Below are 21669 nucleotides of genomic sequence, written 5' to 3'. Positions count from 1 at the left end.
AAATGGCACCAGTGTTATCTTCTCTCCCTTTGTTTTGAAAATCAGTCAGCACACTGGTCACACCAGAGAATAAGTCTGTTAACAGTTATTAAATGAATTGGCCAAAGATCCTTACACGTGCAGAAATGTAATGACATGCTAAATGAAAATGTCCCTCCATTACCATCTCAACGGTCTAATTACATAGTTAAAGGTCATGGCAGGCTGACTAAGATAGGCAGATTCAGCATGAGTCTCAGTTGTGTCCGTCTCTACTGTTATATGAGGATTTTTACATCATCAGATTTTTTGTGGCTTCTCATGAGAACACTAGCTCACACTTTTCCCAGCTTCATTTTCCTTCGTGTGTGTTGACTTGAGTGCTACTGCAGAAAATATAACTGTGCCGGCTTGTATATTATGAAAACAGTGTAGCGGTTACATTCATGTAACGATGCAGTTTTACTTCAAGATTGCCTGTCTTAATTAACAAAAACGGACCTAGTCTATTCCTTCTATTGAGTAAATAGAGGGGACTGTCAGAAAATAAATAGGCATGTTCGCTAAACACCCCACTACTGGGAAGTCTTCTGGGGACAAGTCTGCTGTACAGTGTACCTCTCCTGCCAGTTAAAGTAAGAAACAAGTTGAAAGACTGCAATTGCCAACGGAAAACAACACACACAAGCGGTGGATAGAAGAGTCTTGTTTTTTTTTTCTCTTCTGTTTTTATTGTTCTATTTTCTTTTGTTGATAAATGCTGAGAACAAAAGGGAAGTGAAAGGGGGAAGGAGGAAGGGTTAAACTCTCGGGCTTTTACGGTACAAATGTTTACCATTCCCAGTGCCATGTGAGGGTTTTGTTTGCCCAGGAGACAAGCCATTACCTCCACACAAAGACTCTATCCCAGTCATCTTTCAGGCATTCATGTGGAAATCTATTTGTGTGACAAGATTCAGCTGCTAACTAACCCAGGCCTGTTTTTGTTACCTTTTTTTGTGTCAATTTTGGAGTTTTATATCTAGTATTTGTTCACTATCTCACCACTTTTCTGTCTTTTGTGGTTCCAAACAACATCGTGGCAACGTAACATTTGGTGAAGTGCCTGTAAAAAGCTTTCGGATGTAAATCTGAGTGAATGTCCCTTTGATGAATCTCTGTCAAGAATCTAAAAAGTAAAACCTGACCTGAAGTATCCTCACCCACTGGATTAGATTAGGGAAGTATATGAAGTACAAATTACATTACATTACAAATTACATCTCCTAAAATCTATATAGGATAGGCTATCTCTAACTCATTATAGCCCGCTCATATCTTTTAGGAGAATAAAAAAGGATGATATTACCCTAACCATAAATGGAGAGGAAGCAATGTGAAAGGAATTCTTCTTTATCTTTATAGGCATGTCTGTGAAGTTAGGGGGATTTGGTAAAAATGTGCGACATGCTAGCTTGGGCTCTGTATAACCATTAGTGTCAAGGGAGAAGCGAGGGAACAGAATCGGAGGGTGCTTGTGACAAAGAGCTAAATCTATTTTTTTTACTCCCTTTGATTGTCATAGCTCACACTTTAATTCTCCCTGGATTGGATGAGCCATGGTTTTGAAGGATTAAGATTCATGTATTGTTAAATCGCTGGAGTTATCTCTGCGGGAGGGAAAGGAAGAGCGTGATGCCTCTTTATGCTGTCCGATTTGTCGGTTTAGAGGTTTGTGGTCTTGGTTTTGGACTTATCAAGAGGTCAGTATGCATCAGTAAAAACAAAAAAGTGCATATCCTTGGCTTAACAGACTCAAAGGAATCCTAGATTGCTCAATTAGACAGATGAGGGAACAGGCCTCTTTTATTTCTGACAGTTTCCTTGGCCTCCACCTCTGGAGAATTTATCTCATCTATCTGTTAGCCTCCCTGTGGGTGTGTGCCTGAAGCTGAAGCCCAGGAATGGAAGCCCCCTCCGTGGGCTGCAGACTTTACCATATTCCCGTCTTTCATCAGCAGATCCTTTGGGCTTCGCCGTTCTTAATTGAATTCAGCTCCCCCTACCTTTCCTCTATCCGTTTCCCTTTCTTTCCGTTCTCACTTTCTCTTCTGTTTCCATCTATCTAAACATCTCCAACCCACATCTCTCAATTTTTTGCTAGTCAAGCTGTTCCCTACCCCCCATCGAATTAAAGAATAAGAAGCACTTCATGATTTTCCTGCTGCAAACCTGCCCTATATTCAATACTAGAACATTTCTGGTTGGTAGTTCTCTGATCTACTAACAAAAATGCTGACAGGTGTCAGACTCAGGAAGGCAACAGGAACAGGGCTGTGCCGACAACTCAAGAGGGGGTGAGGGAGAGAGAGATGGAGAGAGAGCGAGAGTTTGTATGAGGGAGACAGAAATGGAGCGATAAGGTGAGAATGTAGTAAGCAGTCTCAGGAAGCAAAAATAAAAAGAGCAAAACAGGAAGCAATCTCTTTGACAGGTCGGAGTGTTTTTTTCTTTTTACTCCAGGAGTGTGAATGTGCCAGAGGATATAACTCCCAAAGAATATTGGATTGAATTAGGTATCGAAACTCTTTGTGCGATATAGGCCGGCAACAAGTGTGCGTTATGATGTCTCATGATTTGATTAACATCAAACCCTAGACTGGGAGCATCCATCTTGATTTGGATTTGCTTAATCTAATGTGCAACCCATGGTGGAGGTAAAATGGCTGACAGTGACAAAGAGCTCAGTGCAATGCATGCATTAATGGAGATAAGATTCTGAGGCGCACTACACACTCGAACACATCAGAGAATGGTTTCAGGCAGGTGTGGTGAAGTCTGTAATGAACCACCAAGATGCAGATTTCGCCTCTGAGATGAAGAGGCTTGGGAAGTATGAGGAAATAAAATTTCATTTCAAGCTGTGTCCATCTGTGCTCGTCTTTGCAGTCATGCTCACAGTGCTGAGTGAAGGTGGAACTCAATGATGTCACTGGCTGTTTTATTGAAATTACAGCTAAATCTAATAAAACAGAGCTGACCAATATTTATTTTGCATCAGGTAAAATCGGTCAACGATCTCTCCCACTTAGGAAACATATTCTTCCCTCCTGCATCGATGAGTTTGTCTGTAGTACTTGCATATGTAAACTAACAAATTATTTAAAAAAAAGATTCTACAAATCTTGTATGAGCCCTTTCTGTTGGTTCTTTGGTAAATTCCAAGAGTTAAGAGATATGAAGAAGAACTTAAACAAACTTGACACGTTTTGATTTTCTTTAAATATTTTACAAGCAGTGCCTCTAGCTGCTTTTCCTCACTAATGTTGATACAAACAAAAAGAGAAAAGCATGCAGAAGTTGTTTCCAAACCATGCTGAACACATATAGTGAGATTGTATTACAATAATAGCACGCCTTGAACCCTTAGAATGCCAAAGCTCTCCCTAATATACACAGTGTGTTTAATCAGCTCAAGAGGGGACTGCTTATCTCTCTACACTTGTCATGGATAGCATATTGAACATATCAGCGAGAGAAATGGAAAAACTTCATTATTTTCTTGGGCTCACAATGAACCTGATGTATCTCATTGCATGCCCTCCACTGACAGCTCATTTTCTAGACAATCCTGGCATTCAATTCACAATGCGACAGGGCAAGAGAGAGGCAGCGAAAGGAGGAAACGCAGAGAGAGAAAATAGGGCTCTGGATATCCATTGCTTATTCATGATGCTGTGGCATGCTAGGTGTGTTAATAATCTCCGCAGAAACCAAGTGAATCACAGTTGTTTTTTGAATACCCAGCCAAGCTGGGCCTCAATAACCAGCAGATGGAAAAACAGGGGGATCAGGATGATCCTAGACAGAGGGAGGGAGATTAAGAACAGGTAATGTGCTGAAGTTGATGGGGGCCGAGTGAGTATTAAAAAGAGAGGAGGGAGAACCTGAATTTTAAATTTCAGTGTGTGCACAGTACATGGTGTGTGTTCGCATGTAAAGGTTAATCAGAGGTGGAGGGAGAAAGAGGGAAAGAGACGGAGAAAGTGAAGAGACGATACGGCAGAGGGAGAGATGCAGAGACGGAGGCATAAAGCTGAATTCTACCGGCAGAACTCCGGCGTCGTCTCCGATTCACTGGTCTTTTGTGGCTTGGACTGATTCATGTAGGAGGATGTGAGGCTGCAGCTATTTTCCCTAATCGTGCCATGGTGTTTTAAATTGTTTTGAGGTCACTGCATGGATGCAGCTTCTGCCCCAGTGCAATAAAAAAGCAAGCAGTAATGAGACCGTGGGTTAAAACAGATGGATGTACAACTGCAGCACACACACAAACACACCTTCACATGCTTTACTTCTATTAATCACATCACATTCCTGTTCCCAATAATATAATTTAGATTTGTTTTAGAAATTAATTCAACAATATGTGGCTAGAAGTCGGTATTGTTGTTCAAAGATGTATCTCACTTAAGCAGTTCACAAATTTACCATCACTGTGTGTCAGGGGATGAAGATCTCTTTTTTGGCTTCTTCATATGTATTTTAAACTCAAATAAACTCCCATTTTACCTTGTGGGATAAGAACTTCAACATGAAATTTTAAAAATACCTCCTATTCTATGGGGCTTGTCATTTACCAGTGGTGTGAGTATAGACACCCACATTGAAATCATTTTCCTTCTATAGATACTGATGACTTTTTTGAATCATTGTACTCTTACACATAAGTTAAATTGTTATTTATTTAATTAAACACAAGAACATCACTCCATTCAGTAAATAAAACCAAAACAAGTCTACAATGGAGAGACGAAGTCCATTAGAAGTCATTGTAAAAGAGGACAGAGAAAGTTAATGCTGTTAGAGAGCAACAAAGACTCAACACAACAATAAAACAATTCTCCTCTGTGTTCAACCAAGGACTATGTTGTGTTCGTACCTAACGCAACCTTTACCATAGTGTGATGACACTGTAAACCTGATTTGGAAGTCACCGATAAGTGATGGCGTCCTGCTAATACTACCATCAGACCAGAACACCTTTTGAGATGATGTTCTTGAAAGCATGGACAAACTGTATATGAGGCCTGGGCAATAAAATACACACATCATCACTAGTAATAAGTTTTTTTTTTTTTAATGTGTTGTTCAACAACACATTCAAATGAGCAAAGAACTGGCCAGCACCGTGGTAAAACCAGCTAACCAGTACAGCAATGCTAATGGTTCAGGGAGTTTTTCCTTTCTACCGTTGGACCATCATGGTGTTAACAGTGAGCTACAGTATTTCATGATCCACTCTTATTTAATATGATTGCATTCATGAAAAAATAAATAAATCTGAAACTACTCATAATCTGATAATATAACCCCAGATCCCCTTTTAACAGCTTGACTTTTTCTCGAGTCTTTGATGTTCATTTGCTTAAGCATGAGTTACCGCAACCCTGTTGCTGAAATAGTATCGCTATAGACTAATACAATGTGGAGTAAACAACCCGATAAGGACATATTATACACATAGACTAACTCAAAGAAGCCTCAGTGTGGGCTGGAAGTGGGCAAGATAGTCACAGGGTGACTGCCAAAGCAAGGCTTGTATTACAGGGAACCCAGGATATCAGACACCAGGCAGCCTGTGCTCCCTCCAGGCAGGGCAGAGCCTGGCAGCTGGCCCGCAGCCTGGATAGCTATAATCAGCTCTATTACCTGTAGCACCAGCTCCCAGTTTTGAACCCTCATGGTGGAACCTCACAGCTATACTGTAGATGTATCAAGGATGCTGGGAAATGCAGGAAACAGCAATGAAGTTTGTATGCATATGTCATAACTAAACCTTGTACATCATGCACACGGGAGTGCATTCGCAGTCACACACCACACACAGAACTGTAGTGAATGAGGAGAGATTTTCAGGCATTAATGTGCCTTGGCACAAAGCATTTGTTTTATCTCCCCCCTAGTTGAAGGGAAAGATTAAGAATATACTCTGCTCTGTTTAAGGGTAAAATCAGCTGTCTTCTGACAAGTACACTGTAGCCTGCAGTTTTCTGTCCAGAATACAAAGAGACATTTATCACTGCAGCTGGAGTAGGGGAGGAAGACAGAGAGGGGGTGGGGTGAGTGAGGGGGGAAGACAGAGAGGGGGTGGGAGGTGGCGGGGTGGGTTCTCCTATGCTGCAGCAGCTTGCATTTCTTTTTTTAACCCCCATTACTTCCTTTCTCTGTGAAAATCACAATACTTCCATCCTCTTTAATCCATTTGAGATTTCCTACGTCCTATTTTTCTTTCATTCTAGTGTCTCCCCAATGCCTTCGTCATCTCCACCGTGGTTTTTCCCCTCAGCTCTTATCCCCTTGTTTCTCCTGACAACATAATAACTCAGATGGAGTATCAGGAATATGTAAAGTTATGTGGTCCTCCTCAGCGGTGGCAACAAAAGGTTACTTCCTTTAGGCATGCTGCTATAACATTTCCATTTATTATACTCATGTATATTCAGTGAAAATCATTTACTCTCCAACATTTTATAGATGAAATGCGGACTTTCTCTCACTCCTATGGAAGCATGACTTGAAAGAATGCACTCTTTGGATTTGTACCCTACAGAGGTTTAAGAGGAATCTTCTAAATTAACTCCATCATTACTATCTTTCATTCACCAATTAGTGTCAGCATTCACTCACTGCCCCCTGGATGACCTCGTGGGGATGAGCTCACTATGCTGTAATTCAACATTTTGAGTAGGTCTGAGTCGTGAGAGGCAGCTTGTGACACAGATTATAAACTATTGATGAGGGAATGAAGGTATATTAACAGGAAGAGGAGGATCTGAAGGGATGTATGTGCACTTAGGTCGCCTCCCAGGTCTTCTGGTCAAGACTTAATTTGGATTTTGTCTTGCAAAATATTCTCCTATTCCAGAACCTACAAGTTGTCTGAAACATTTGTCCTATTTATCATTATTGTCATTATTTATACCAGCTGCCTATAGATAGAAATTCTAATGAGCATAACCTTAAAATGACACAGAGTTAATCGTAGTTAATTAAATTTTTATGTTATTCACGACACTGTTGATGATTTCTGCCTGTTTGACTTTTTTGTGTCTGAAAGGGGTCAAGAGCCGGACAAGGTCTCAACCAGTGGTGGAGGATAATCCAATAAAAGTGAATTCATCGACATGAGAAACATGGTTCACAAAGGTCCTTTTTGTTGTATAATGGCCGCTAACGTGATGCATCCTCAAGGTTACCACATCTTTGTCTTGACAATGAAGCAAATTATCATATGGCATTAATATATTATACATAATTAGGTCAGTGTAAAGCAAGTGTGTGCTACAGTATGAAGATTGTCTCATTGCAGTATAAAGGTTTTTGTCTTCCCCTCAAAGAAACAATACCTTAATACATTCCAGGCAGTTTTATCCTCACTCTGTTTATGTATAATTGACTAAAGGACAGACTTCACTCGATAGAGGCATCTTGCCAGCCAAATGTGACTTTTCAAACCCCACTGTCCCCCTCCTCTTTAAAAGGAAGGATAAAAGGTAATGGGAGAGGGCGGCTGTTAAGTTTAACAGCAGACAGGAAAGCCTCAGAGTGGCTCTTTTTAATGATGTGCCTGTTCTCATGCAGTCCTTGTTAAAGATGAAGCCAGAACACATGCAGAGGACAGGGAGGGAACTCAGGCCAGACACTGCACCATCCCACATCCTCTGTAAGATCCACAGTGGGAGTCTCTGGCTCCTTTGTGTGTTCTCCAACACATCGTAGACATCCTGTGCTCCCCCTGTATTCAGCTCACATTAGCATCAGGAAATAAATAAAGCAAGCAATCAGGTCATGACCTTTTATATCTATGGCGCTGCCAGCACTCCCCCCCCCCTTCCCTCCTCCTTCTCCTCTGCACTACATTGGTTTTATTAGCTTCGATTTGTGACTGAATGTCAAGCCTGGTCTTTGGCTTTACCACAGGGTAGGTTGTTCCTCTGCAAGCTCTAGAGAAAAGGAAGTCGAGGATCGGGAAGGCGCTGGGGAATTAGATCTTTGACACCTGTCACTTCCACTCTGCTGCACCTTGCTCCCTTGCCACACATAAGGACTTTTCATGTCACAGCTCAGCATGTTATCATCAGTGGGCACAAGGTCCCTGAGAAATCCAATTACTACCACTGTGTCAGACCCCTGCCATCATTTATGCTATAGTGATGTTCCTCAAATCAGAAAAAATATGCCTATTAGTTCCTTGTCTTTTCTTCAGACCAGTCACCCAACTACATTTCAATCTGCAAGTCTTAGATACGAGCTGCAGCTCTTTCCTTGGACTACATCGCTGCTGACAATCCGCTATTTAGAGCACTGCTGGTTGGTGGGTGGCTAATGCTGTGGACAATGGTTTTGACTGCCTGATATTAAATGGTATCTTGGTGCAAACTTCCCTCCCTGTGGTGAATAATGGAGAACCTAGGAAAGAAGCAGCATGACTTCCAAACGCCAAGCAGAATGTCTCCTGTGACAGAGAAATAGAATGAGTTACAAACGCTTCCTTCTTGCCTCCCCTCTGCCCAGTAGGTGTAAATCTAAGGCATCTCTGAGCAGCAAGGTCCTGGCTGTGTTATCCTTATTTATTTTATTTGTTGCTCTTTCCTGAGTGGCACTGTCAATCTGGATCAGTTGGAAACAGGGCAACAGTCTTTACAAATCGAGACCAATTTGTCAGTGTGGCTCACCCCCCTGTTACCAATATATTTCTGCCTTGCTGAGTCAAACCCGTATGACACACCACATACAACCATATTCGCCATGTCCTACTTCCACATGTGGGTTGAATTTTCAGGAAAAATGCCAAGTTTTATTTTATTTTTTAAAGAAAAGAATAAGAGTAGGAACCACACTGTCACTTTTGCGAGAAAATAAAATAGAATTTAAAACACATAGTCCTGGATGACACAAATTGAACATGACTGAATGAGAAGCCGCATTATATTAATTATGTAAGGCCACACTTTTCAGGCAAAGCTGAAGCTTGCAGAGAGAAATGGAATCCTTAGAAATTGGTTTGTTGCCCAGTGTGCTACAGTTGTTTGGAGCCAAGGCAATGTGTTTATTTCAGACAAAAATTAAAGCACTTGGGGAAATAAAAATATTCAAAAAGGATAAGGGTGAGAAATGCCTGTCAACGACAAATACGAGAATATAGCGGTTTCTTCCTGTATGGAATTTATGTGCCATAGACCATTAAATCCATTCCCTATTTGTCAATCATTTTTAATTTCTCACACACATATTGTTACAAAATAAACTCTTCATGCTACACACATTCTGCAGTGTTACATTTTCCTGATAAGTGCAGTTAGTTTTTCTCTGACCCACATTAAAATATCTGAAATTAAAAACAGGTTCTAACAATTTTGTAGATGTAGTGTTTAATGTATAACGTTTGGCTTCGGGATTTGATCGTTTCACGCTTGGGACAAACCATTTTTCATACCTCTACCAATGAAACATTTCCCCTTCATCCCCATTACTCGTACGGCTTTCCTCTACTCCAATCCCCAGTCACAGATGTAATTTAGGACTCTGTTTCTGTCCCTTTGCTTCTCCCAGACTGAAGGGTTTAATAGAAAATTAGCTTGCTAGTTCGGTCAAGCTTAAACACAGAAATCCTGCATTTGTTCCAGTGTATTTAAAGATGTCCTCTGCGGAAGTGTTTCAGAGAAAACTAACCAAGCAGAATGAGGCAGGCAGGCAGACATGTAGGCAGACAAGCAGGCAGCTGACAGACACAGGCAGGCAGTCAGACTGCTGTACTGAGTTTTAGGAGTGTATTATCCTGTTAATGTGGCTTCAAAATGCAGGTTAATTTGAAGCCCACAGGAATTATTTGGTTGGTGAGTGTTGAATAGAATGGCATTTGATGACTTCATGAAGTACATCACATCACAAAAAATTATATTAGATGTAGATAGATATACTTTATTAATCCCGGAGGAAATTGCACTATTATTAAATACATTATTATTTGCATTATTAAATACGTACCTTTCTCAGAGTTAAATAAATGCAACTTAATCACTGAATAATTGTAATCTAAGTATTACATTGAATTGTCTAAAGGACGGTATCTGCACCTTGCGTCTTTTTTTCATATTAATGCAAGTAATAGTTGTCCACCAGTTATAGAAGCAATGAAAGTAGGAAGTGCCATTCTGTGGAATTTCAAGGACTGAGTAGATTAACAAACAACCAATGTAGCAGTATTGTTTTGTAATGTTTTCCCATAGTGTTTCAATCTCTGGCATCCATTATTGCATTAGGATAGCAGATGTTTTGATAAAATTATAATTGTTTCACTTTTGAATGGTCTCTTTCCTGCACAGTTTTTCTGGTAATATATTTTAACTGGAAATGTAACAAAATTACTCAAGCAAGATGAGCTAAATGTGCAGTTTCATTTTGCATTTAATTGCATCTTTTTATCCTGTAATTTTCATATTTTAAAATAATGATCCCTTCTAAAACACCATCCAAAGATGAATTTTCCTGATGAAATTCATCATTGAATTACATCACTGATTGGTTTTTCTTGAAATAGTTTTGTGTGGCAACAAATGTATCTAATTTACTACCACAAAGTTAAGGCAATTTCTTGTACCAATTACAGCAATATGTATAGCATTATTATTTTGTAGCACATACAGTGCATATTAAAATTTCCAGTCATTACTGTAAATAAATCCAAATCTTAAATCAAAATGCATTGCTGACTCTCCTCCAGTCATTAAATTGTATTTGCAAGGAACATTTTTCCCCACAATTTTTTGATTTTGTTGTTTTTGGGTGTGAAAATCTTTATCAAATGAAACAAAAAACGAATTATGTTTGTGCTTGATCATAGTAACCAGTCAGTCAGTCATCTTCAGATTACCACCGCTGTATCCACCACAGCGGGTCACGGGGAGCCGGAGCCTATCTCGGCGGCATAGGGCGTGAGGCAGGGGACACTCTGGGCACGACGCCAGTGCACCGCGGTCATGGTAGCCAATACATCCAAATATAGAGCCACATAAGAAAGCTCTAAAACTTTGTTTTTTGTAAAAATGCAAATCAAAAATGTGCTAGTAAGGCCAGAAACCGCATAGAAAACAATTTACCTGTAATTACAATTGTAAGTTTGTCCCCCAGGAAAGGGCTTCGGCACAAGCAGTATCCTTTCTAGCATATTATGTTTATTTCCAGTAGGAGACAGATTCACAGTGAGGAGCCCTTTACCGAATCTATGTTTCTGGGTCGGCAGTGTGGCCATCACAGCGGCTTGTTGCCATTTCATGGATACATTAGTATGTTCTATTGCTCCCTCTACCTATCTTGGGAACCCTCTGTTTTCTGTTGGGCCGAGTCTTCTTGGCAGCCTAACACAGCTTATGTGTTTATGTCCATCTGTCTGGGTTCAACCCAGTCCAGGACGCATGTTGAGGGAGAATAACAGTTATAACTACATGAGGCTATGAATTATGTTCTAAAAAGCTCTATCACATAAGATCTAGATACTGTAAGTCCTGCTCCAATCCAAGGGTGACGCTTCTGGAGCCTTACTCAACATTTTCTGACACAGTGAAATCTCTAGAAGTCAGGGTTAGCAGGGAAAGAGCAAAATAAGGCTAGAGAATCCTTTCAGAAAATGTATAATCTGCTGCTGTGGAATTGCAACCAGCCTGGTCATGCACTGTATGTTATTATGACAACCAGCTCGCACCGTTTCCACAACATCAAGCAGTCCATTGGCCAGTGGTCCTGCTTTTGAGCAACACAGTGCCGTGCGATGACATAGTGATTTATAAAACAGCACAGTGATTGCTTTTTTTCCCCTCCCGCTGCTGTTACACAGCTGTTAAACAGATGCTGTTTGTACCAATTTAGAACCCAGTGCATTGTTTGTCAACACCAGTTTGGAAATTCATTCTTTATACCAGGCTCCGCTGCAGAATATACAGGCTGAGCTGGATGGGCCAGCAGCAAGGGATGAAATATGCAAACAATGGATGTAAACACTTGCAGAATTGCCTTGTTGCTTGCTTTTAAAATAATTATTGACAAATACAAAACAATAATGACTTCAACATCAACTTAAAATTAACTTGCTGTTTTGAATCAGCTTTTGGCAGTATGGGGATAGGTCTTCTGGAAGTGAAAAGCTGTTAGACACACTCTGCAATTTTGAACTGACAGTGGTGGTAATGGTCAGAAATAGGCTGTACAAAGCCCTGGCTTCACCAGCCATGTGACAGCCCTAAAAAGGCAATCCATTGAGTCTAATTTCCTTCAAAATTAATAATTGACTAGGTGAACACCAGGAAATCTGCTCAAATAGGTAGAAATAAGACTGATAGACTTGTGAGTGAAGGATTTATTAAATTACACCAGTGTTCATGAGATAGTGGTACTGATGCCGGAAGAGGACAGAAGGAGTAGGATAAATATTCGGCTTGAGTTGGTGAGCTGAGAGGGGGGTACCTTGATGTGACTGAACCAGATGCTGTTGGGAGAAGGAGAGGACCTGGTGCTGTGTAAAGAATGATGACTTGCGTGGCGCAGTAAGGGTGCCCCTCTACTGTTTGTAAAAACAAGACCATCACACTCCATCTTGCTGCTCCCACAGGAGCCAGGCCTCCAGGCTGATTTATGGCCCACAGACTGAATTGGCTGGATGGGATGACAGCAGAGCTTGGACTCTCCCTGGTGAGTGGTGTAGGAGGCAGCCTGGCCAAGCCTCAGCCTTAGCTGGATGCAGAACTGCCCTCTGCTATAGTTACGTCATCCTAGATGTTAAGCTCTGTCCCCTGTGTGAGGCTCAGTCAGGGCCAAGCCTGTTAGGTCTCAAGCATGCTTCAGACTCCGAGCAAACCACAGACTGTCGTCTGTTCTTCTATCCTGCTGGTGCCATTTTCCCCCTCCCAAATATTTCTTCCCTTGTGATACTTCCCTTAGTTTCCTGCATCACAGGCTCCATCAAGGCTGTAGTAACAATTTAGATTTAATCAATCTTTTCCATATGACTGCCAGGATGGAAAATGAATATGAGAGCAATTAGAAAACAGCCATCTCATTGTAAAAGATACCCCAAGATGAAAGCAGAAAAGTGGATGGCATTTTCGCAGTAAATGAAATTCCTCTGCATACCATTAAGACAAGACAGAGATTGTTTACTCCCGTGCAAAGCTCTCTTCAAATTGGGTCGTCAGGACTGCGGACTTTTATTTAACTTCCAATGTGTCAAATTCTTTCAGACTTTATGACAAGTGCATTCATTCATTCATTTTCTAGACCCGATTCTTCCGCCATCGTGGCTCACGGGGTGCTGGAACGTATCCCAGCCGACTGCGGGAGTGTGGCAGGGTACAGGCTGAGCCACATGCAGACAGACAACCAACCACACACTCACACCTAAGGGCAATTTGGGACTGACCAATTTGCCTGATTTTGGGTGTGGGAGGAAGCTGGAGAGCCCGTAGAGAACCTACACAGACACAGGGAGAACATGCAAACTCCACACAGCGGGACTCGAACCGAGAACTACCTTGCTGTGTAGCGACAGCGCTACCCACTGCACCACTGTGCCGTCCTTTAGAAAAGAAATCACAATGCAAAATAATGGGGGGAAAAAACCCCACAAAGCATAAAATCAGAGTTGCCAGTAACTCCCTGATCACCAGAGCTGAATAATCATCTTTTCAAAATGAGTCAAAGATGGAGAGGAAATAAAAGGAAAACGTCTTTTCACGTTTGAATTGCCTTAAATTATTTTCTTTCACAAGAGCAACATTACAGGTACACCTTAATTGCATTGTCTGGGTGTCTGTTTAAGAGTATCTGTTTTTCTCTTAAACAGAATCAGGACATTCCTTGTTACTGCTACAATAAAAATGTCAGCGGAGGAAAAAAAACCTAAGAAATACAAAAAGAAGCAGTTTAAGCCCAATGTGGCAGACACTCTTCCTAAAATGATTTATCATGCCACACTGCTGTTCCAAATCTCTGTTAGGGTTCATCCTGCTAGAATTGACTGAATTGTGTCATCAGTTCCCATTGCTTCTTGGCTCCTGTTAAATTAAACACTATAGAGTTAAGATTTTGTCACCTGAATCTGGGTTCACATTGACTAAACCCTGTCTCTGGCCTCTCGGTCTTGCCTTCTGTTTCTTGTAAGTGCTTACATGCATTTTACAGGATTACATCATTTTCAACCTTGAGGCTGTGTGTTGTTTTTGGAAGGAATATTGGCTTTGTCCTCAAAGGCAAGCGCCATGTGTTAGCCATACGAAAAGAAAAATATCCAGTGAAAACTGAGTTTTTTTGGGAGTTTTCTTCCATCTGCTTTCCATCCTCTTTCTTTCTTATATTAGTAAACGGCAAATAGCATGTTTAACTGTATGACATGTAGGGATCATTATGTTCGAAGCACAAGGATGAATTAAGCAATGAGCTTGTCAGGCTGTGGCAGCCCCATGATGAAGCTGGAGATCTGTCTGCTTGAATTCAAGACGTCTTCATCTGATCGACAGGGAGGAGACAGAATTGAATTGGCTGCTGGCAGGCAACAGATGAAAGATGAAATCAAGGGGATGTGTGGGTTTTCTCCCAATGCTATGCCACATAACTACAAACCAAATAACATGGTCAGCATTATCAGGAGAAATTTGCTTTTACATTTGAAGTGACAATGTTTATTATTACCTCCGTTAAGGGTGTTGTGCTTTCACCAGCATCTGTTTGTCATCTGTCTGCTCACAGGATCACAGAAAAACAGCATAATGGTTTGTCAGGAAACTCAGCGGGTGGGAAAAATTAGTAGAAATTTCAAAATTTGAAAGGACCTGGTTTAATGCAAATTACAGTATTTTCTAAAATCATTTTAACATTGCCAAACGCTGTGTTTTGCTCATTTTAGGAACTGCTTAAGGAACTATAACTTGAAACTGGCTGGAAGGATGCATGCACCAAAAAAACAAGAGTGTCTGGAGTGGATCAAGATAAGGGGAAAACTAGGATTTTTAAAAAAATAGATTTTCGATCATGCTATCCAATTATACATTACGCACTTGACAATATTCACATGTGCTACGTTTGTTTAAAAAAATATCTGGATTACGGTGTAATTTAATTAAAAGAGCTTTGCAGAGTCATTTATGCTACTAAGCAGTCTTCTGATTTTCCAATGTATACACATGTGTACATGTGTACCTGAATATACATGTGTAAATGAACATATTTGTGATGCAACTCTTGTCAGACCATGGAGCTCAGTTTAATAACAGTGCCGTCTTATTTAATACGCAGAGTTTGGCTTGTAGTTCCATTACACTGCTACAAAGGAAATATGAGACACTGACAAGAACAGGTAGCTCCTCCTCCTGACGGAGCTCCCTCAGTAATTAATATGTATTAAATCATTGATAGGAAATGTCGCTCATGACATCCTGCTCCGTGCGCTAGGTCTGTTCCTGGAACTGATTGGCAGTCTTACTTTCCTAATGACTTGGAACACTCTCTCACTGCAGGAGGTGCCTTCGCTGTCTTCCATTCTGAACTTGTTCACTTCAAAACTTAAAAGCCACTGTAAAAGTCATTAATTCTTTGCTTGCTAATGCAGTTGACAAGTTTTATGGAGTAGGAGGAGATTGTGTGTGTGTTTGAGGTTGATGTCCTGTCATTTTATTTAAAAATTGAAATAATGTCTCCTGCACTTTGTGTGTCTTTTAGAGCAACATCTGTGTTTTATGAAACCCTTAGCAGAGGCAGGATGTGTGATAGAGTATGCTTTCATAACAATGTCATTTACAACCCAGAACCCTCCCATAGACTCCGTGGGGAAAGGCAAGAAAATGGTATTCACTGCATATGCATCACTGCTAAGTAGAGAGCATACAACTTGTATATCTTTGAGCCTGAAGGCTTTTCATGCTTTAGAAGCTTCAGGCTACAAAAAAAGTCAAAGTATTTAGAGAAAATTCCTGTCATTACCAACATGCTTGAAATTTTTTATCAGAGAATAGATGTAATATGCCCAAACAGATTTTTGCAGAAAAATCAGTTTATTAAGTGTAGATTTGATGTGTAGCATGTCTGTACAACTTTAGAAGGCATTATTGAACCTACAAATACATATTCTAAACAGGATTTTGGCATGGCCTGCTAGCACAAAAATATTAACTATCTCACTGTACATTAGATTTTATGCTGAAATAAAAACGTCAAGAATCACCAATTTATCATTGGGCTATCTTGATTTCCCTTCGGAGATCAAACCAGTATATAAAATTAAAAAAAAATTAAAAAAACTTTTTCTTTTGTGGTTTAGTTAATTTGTTCTGATACTTTAATTATCCCTTGCATTCAACAATATAGTAATCTGTTGTTACTCGCGGTTAATGGGTTTCAGGACCACCTGCGAAAAACAAATTGCGCGATATTGCGACAAACTATTTTATTATTTACAGTAATTAAAACATTTATAGACCCTCCCTATAAACCACCTGATATCTGTATTACCTTTTCCCACACTCTTATAGACTCTCTGAGGCACTTTTGTGTTTCACAGAAGTGCACTGCGTTCCATGAGTCTCGGAACGCAGTGCACGTACAGTGGCTGTCAGCCAGTAGCATGCGTGTACGGTATCACGTGACTACCAACTAACAATCTGCGATTTAATGAAGTTGTGCATCTTGAAGTGCGAACAAGCAAGGGATTACTGTATTACCAGCCATGCCTCAACTGAATTAAATCCTATAAGCTGCTTGTGAATGATGCAGCTGAAGACCTTTTTTTTAAAAGATGCATCAATGTGCATGACTTTTGTAGCATTTAACTAGTGTTAAATGGTGTTCAGACTCACTATTTAACCCTAGCTATGTGTAATTGGACCCACACAATCTCCGTTTTTGTTGCTGGTGCTCATGTTTCAAGCCTTCAGACATGATGACTGCTTCACTCCCTTATACGGAATCAAACAGCCTATGATACACTTTGATCATTCATTCAGTCATTTAGTCACCATGTTATCTGTCAGCCTCATCAGATTATACTTTGAGAAATACCCCGAGCATATCTTTCACCAAAAAGTCTGTTTCCAATCTTTAAGTATAGACACCCGATGGCCTTAGTCGAGGTACATCTCACTAGAGCAGGAAAGGGGAGAAAAACAGATCATTACTGATTTTAATTAGGTGATCTGTCAAGCTGCGATTGCCAGATGTAAGTGTATGCATTTGGGTCGATGGCAATCCCTTTCACAATCCCCTCTTGTCACCTTGGGTCCCTGGAATGGAGGATGGCTCTTGCCAGGAGTGAAATGAGCAGTAGGGAGCACAGGAATGTGATGCGTATCTGTGTGAAAGGTGCTTTTGAATATTGGTGCAGGTGGAAAACACAGTAGCATAGAGAGCTTTTCTGATTCATGTCTCCAGTTCTGAATTATTTTTGTGAACGCATATCATGTAATATATAATGTAATCTGTTTTTCTCCAATCAAGATTTTTTTAATTGAAAAAAAAATTGAGGTTCTTCCACAAATTTTCATTTTTCTAGCACCAAGCCCTTTTTCATTTAGAGATTTGTGAATTAAAACAAGCAAGATACAAAAAATTACAAAATTGTAGCATTCAATTTGATTAATATAGCAAGACACATTTTTTTGTTGATAGATTCCAAAAATGTCTTGAAAGTCTTTTCTCACAAGTACAAAAGAGTGCAGCAATACAGACTCAGGGAATTCTTTTTTCACTCCAGCGTTAAACATCATTATATATTTATAACACGGCGCCAGATGAGAGAGAAGGAGAGAGAGAGAAATGAACCAACCAACAACACCGCAACTTGTCTGGTGTCTCTCTGAGAGATATCTGATTGCACTGTTTAAACCAGCCTTTTATCTAGCCTTGCTACAGAAAACCTGATTACACAAGAGCTGCAAATGGACTTTTGATTTAACAATACGTAATTTAATTGGCATATTAGAAGTGCCCCAATCATACAGCTGTAGTCATCAGTCAGCAGTGTTAACAGCACTGCGGTCTTGATGCAGGTGTGCGTTTCATGTGAAAAACAAAACATTCAGAAATGTTGAAGACGAGAGACAAACACTCCAATGAGTCAAACAAGACTTGTGTGTAAATGAGTATGCGGGCTCAAAACATGCCAGGACAAATTTAACAACCATTTTTCTCTTTGTCCCCTTTACAGATCCCAGTGAAGGTTTTCACTGCCAGGACGAGTGTCGCATCCTAGGCCACTCTGACCGCTGTTGGATGCCTCGTGTTCCAATCCCGGCACGTGCAAAGTCACCCGAGCATGCCCGTAATGTCATCGCCTTGTCCATTGAGGCCACCACGGTGGACGTGCCACACTATGAGGATGGCACAACCAAAAGGACTTTTGCCACCTTTGGCAAGGATGGGCCAGAGGATGTGGAACGGGGAGAGATAAAAGGAAAGCGGACTCAGGAGTCTCAGGTGTGTAGCCCCAAGGCCAATGGAGGTGCTGTCCGTGAAGCTGGCAATGGGCGCGAGGCAGCCAGCCCCATCACTTCCCCTGTGCACCTGAAGAGCCCAGTGTCCAAGCCGTCATCTGCCTACAACACACTGAAATGCCGCGACGCAGAGCGAATTGCCAACCACAGCCTGCTTCGGCAGCCGGAGGGGAAGGACAGTGAGCCAGCTGTCAGGGAGATCAACACACTACTCCACGATGGCCGAGACAAGGAGTCCCCCAGCAGCAAACGCCTGAAGGACATTGTGCTTTAGCAAGTTTCTCTATTACACACGCCGAGATTCATACACACATACAATGCAAACTAATGTATATGTACCCCGCAATAGCTGTGTGTACCCAGAACAAAGTCAGGCTGTGGAAGTAGAGAGACACGCCCATTTGCAGTCTAGAATATTCAAGATCCAGATCGGGATGCAGATGGACTTTATGCTGCAGCTAGTTTTGTGCTCAAGAGGTAGTGGATGTGGCTTTGTTGTAGTCGCAGTACTTTGTCCTTGTTTTGTTTTTTTGTTTCACTTTCTATCAGTCCAAAATCAGTGGACAGATTACTGCGGACTGCATGGACATAGCCAGTGGTGCTCTCCAGCACTTGCGCCATGTGTTTGGACATCTGAGGTGCCACTTCCTAAGTACAGTTATGCCTTTTGAACTACTTTTGTATCACACACTGATATTTGCCTTCTTTGCTTTTGCAGTTTGGTCTAGCTGCCAAAATCGCTCTTTGTTCCTTTGTATAGTGAGCTTCATCAATGTAGTAAACAACAACAGACATGCACAGGATTCATATAAAAATATCCTCAATTTACTCCAACAGTTTTCAGTGCATCCAGGAGAAGGAAACGGACACCTCTTTCTCTCTTTTGCCCTTTTCCCAATTTATAGGAGAAATTTATCTGCATATCCTTGAAGATATCCTGGTGTCATCAGACTATGAGGTCTTACAGTATTTATATTTCATGAAGGACGGAGCGAAATGAACTCACAATCTGCCCAGACACACCAAACACTGGAAGTGGGACAGATGGATCCTTGTGTTCAAATTAAGTTGTATGAAAAAAATACTTAATACCTGCTTTTGAAAAATCCTGTGCCCAACCTTGATTGTAGCCAGTGGAGCACAAATTAGAACTTTGTGCTCTGGTCCTGTACTTTATTTTGACTTCTGACTGTGGGGCTAGGATAGAAGGGATCGTCACTCAATGTCTTGCTATGTGAAACTCTGTATAGGGTTTACTATTATAATTTTTAATAACCCGTTGTTATGTGACAATCCCTTTAATGTTTTGTTTCAAGAGAAAAAAAACAAATTGGTGTTCAACTGAAGCTACAGTAGCGTTTGTTACACAAACACAAAATAAAAAAACATATGCCAAAATATATTTTATAAATAATTTAAAAATGTATAATGAGAATATTTAATGCCGTGTAGTTATTTTATTAGTAAGTTATACTTGAAATTAACTTGCTTTTGTTCATTTGTCTTTTGCTTTTATATTGAATCTGAATTTTTTTTTTATTTTCAAAAATGAACTTGGATTATTATTTTTTGTTTACTGTGTGACCCCTGGCAACTGTTGCAGTCTACCTTGTTGTAAAGAGTTTCTTATTGGTCAGTTCTTGTGCCATCAAGTTTCTGTGTGGGCTATTACAAAATGTAAAAAGGCAAAAAAAAACAAAAAAAAGAAAAAGAAAAAAAAACCCAACAACAAAAAAGCGATATCAGCACCAACGTTAGTGTGTCAGTCCAATGAGCTTAGAGTGAGATAGCAAAAGAAACCAAAAAGATGCAAACAAAACCTTACAGAGTGCAGAATGTTGCTTAATCTTAGTATCTAAGGATGAGAAGCAAAGGCTCCCAGTGTTCCTCAAGCTGGTGATGGAATTCCACCTATTTCATCTATCTTAATAAATTGGCTTATTATTGGGCCTGATTAAATTTAACCAAGACTTTTCAGCTTCAACTGAAGGCATTTGGACATGCACTAGCTTTGTTTGGTACTGCTGTAAACCTGTGCCATCTGTGTTCAGTTGATCTCAAAAATATGGTTGAGACCAGAGTGGCATAAAGCGGGCTCTTCCTTTCTTACCAGCACCACACAACAGATTGGGTGGAAATATGTTTGACTCAACTAAGGTCTTGAAAGAATCGAGTTGCACATCAGCAATGTGGTTAAATGTTGCTTTGCAGTAAAACTTTGTACAACATGGGAAAACATGAATGAAAATGGACAAATTGCATACAACAAACTAGATCTTGTAGCTGAATGTTTTGCTGGTCTCACCCATGGCTTATGGCAACATGAAAATCGGAATAATCACTGAATGTATTCAGCAGCTTATAATTAAACTATTAAATGTTTTTTTTGTTTCCTTGTCTTTACTCAATACAAGCAAAACTTAAAAGTTGTGATGAGTTTTTATTCTTGTCACATTGTTTCAGGAGATCAGATAAGACATTGATACTAGTCCTATTGTACAGTTTTCTTCATTTCCAAGAGAATAAAATGGGAGTTAGCTAGCTTGGCTACTGATAAAATGGAACCTAACAGTTGCACAAGCCACAGTGTCCTTGTTTGCATGCGTCCTTGCGTCTTTGACGCATTTTTTGACAGGGACGCATGATCAGCAGACAATGTGCGTCCGACCAATGCTTTAAATACTTACAATAAAAAAAGAAGAAGATATTTTCCGCGATATAATATTGGGAAAAAATATACTTTCAACAAAAATATTCAAAATTTATCCATTTCTCCACTTAAATTCCGAATCCAGAAATCGCCATTGTGTTTTGATCTCATGCGAGTTTTCTCGTTACGAGACACATCTGCTTATCTCAGCGTTATTAAAATCGACCAGGGGCGACAGGGTGGTGTAGTGGGAGCGCTGTCACCGCATAGCAATGCGGTTCCGAGTTCACGTCTCGATCTGTTTGGAGTTTTCATGTTCTCCCTGTGTCTGCGTGGGTTATCTCCGGCTTCCTCCCATCTCCAAACACATCCGCTTCAGGTTAATTGCCCGTTCCAAATTGGCCATAGGTGTGAGGGCATGTGTCTGCGTCTCTGTGTGGCTCCGCAGTGCACAGGCGTTGCGCCCGAGTTTCCGCCGCCGCACGGCCTAAACCAGCTGGGATAGACGGATGAAGCGGTTTGTGACAA

General features: G+C 40.6%; 1 protein-coding gene across 3 annotated transcripts in view; it reads left to right on the top strand.

The window, feature by feature from the left end:
* The window catches only part of pcdh19 (protocadherin 19), a 53742-nt gene extending 32869 nt beyond the window's left edge, over positions 1 to 20873 (top strand). For all 3 annotated transcript variants that reach the window (XM_068326508.1, XM_068326506.1, XM_068326505.1), the window contains exon 5: positions 18206 to 20873. In XM_068326508.1, the coding sequence (XP_068182609.1) occupies positions 18206 to 18765 (560 nt within the window). In that variant the 3' untranslated portion in view covers positions 18766 to 20873. The remainder of the gene's footprint in view (positions 1 to 18205) is intronic.
* Positions 20874 to 21669: the final 796 nt, after the last annotated feature.

Source organism: Antennarius striatus, chromosome 10 (assembly GCF_040054535.1).
Source record: "Antennarius striatus isolate MH-2024 chromosome 10, ASM4005453v1, whole genome shotgun sequence".
Classification (NCBI taxonomy): Eukaryota; Metazoa; Chordata; class Actinopteri; order Lophiiformes; family Antennariidae; genus Antennarius; species Antennarius striatus.
The sequence above is the reverse complement of the archived record's forward strand: the minus strand, read 5'-3'. Positions and strand labels throughout refer to the sequence as shown.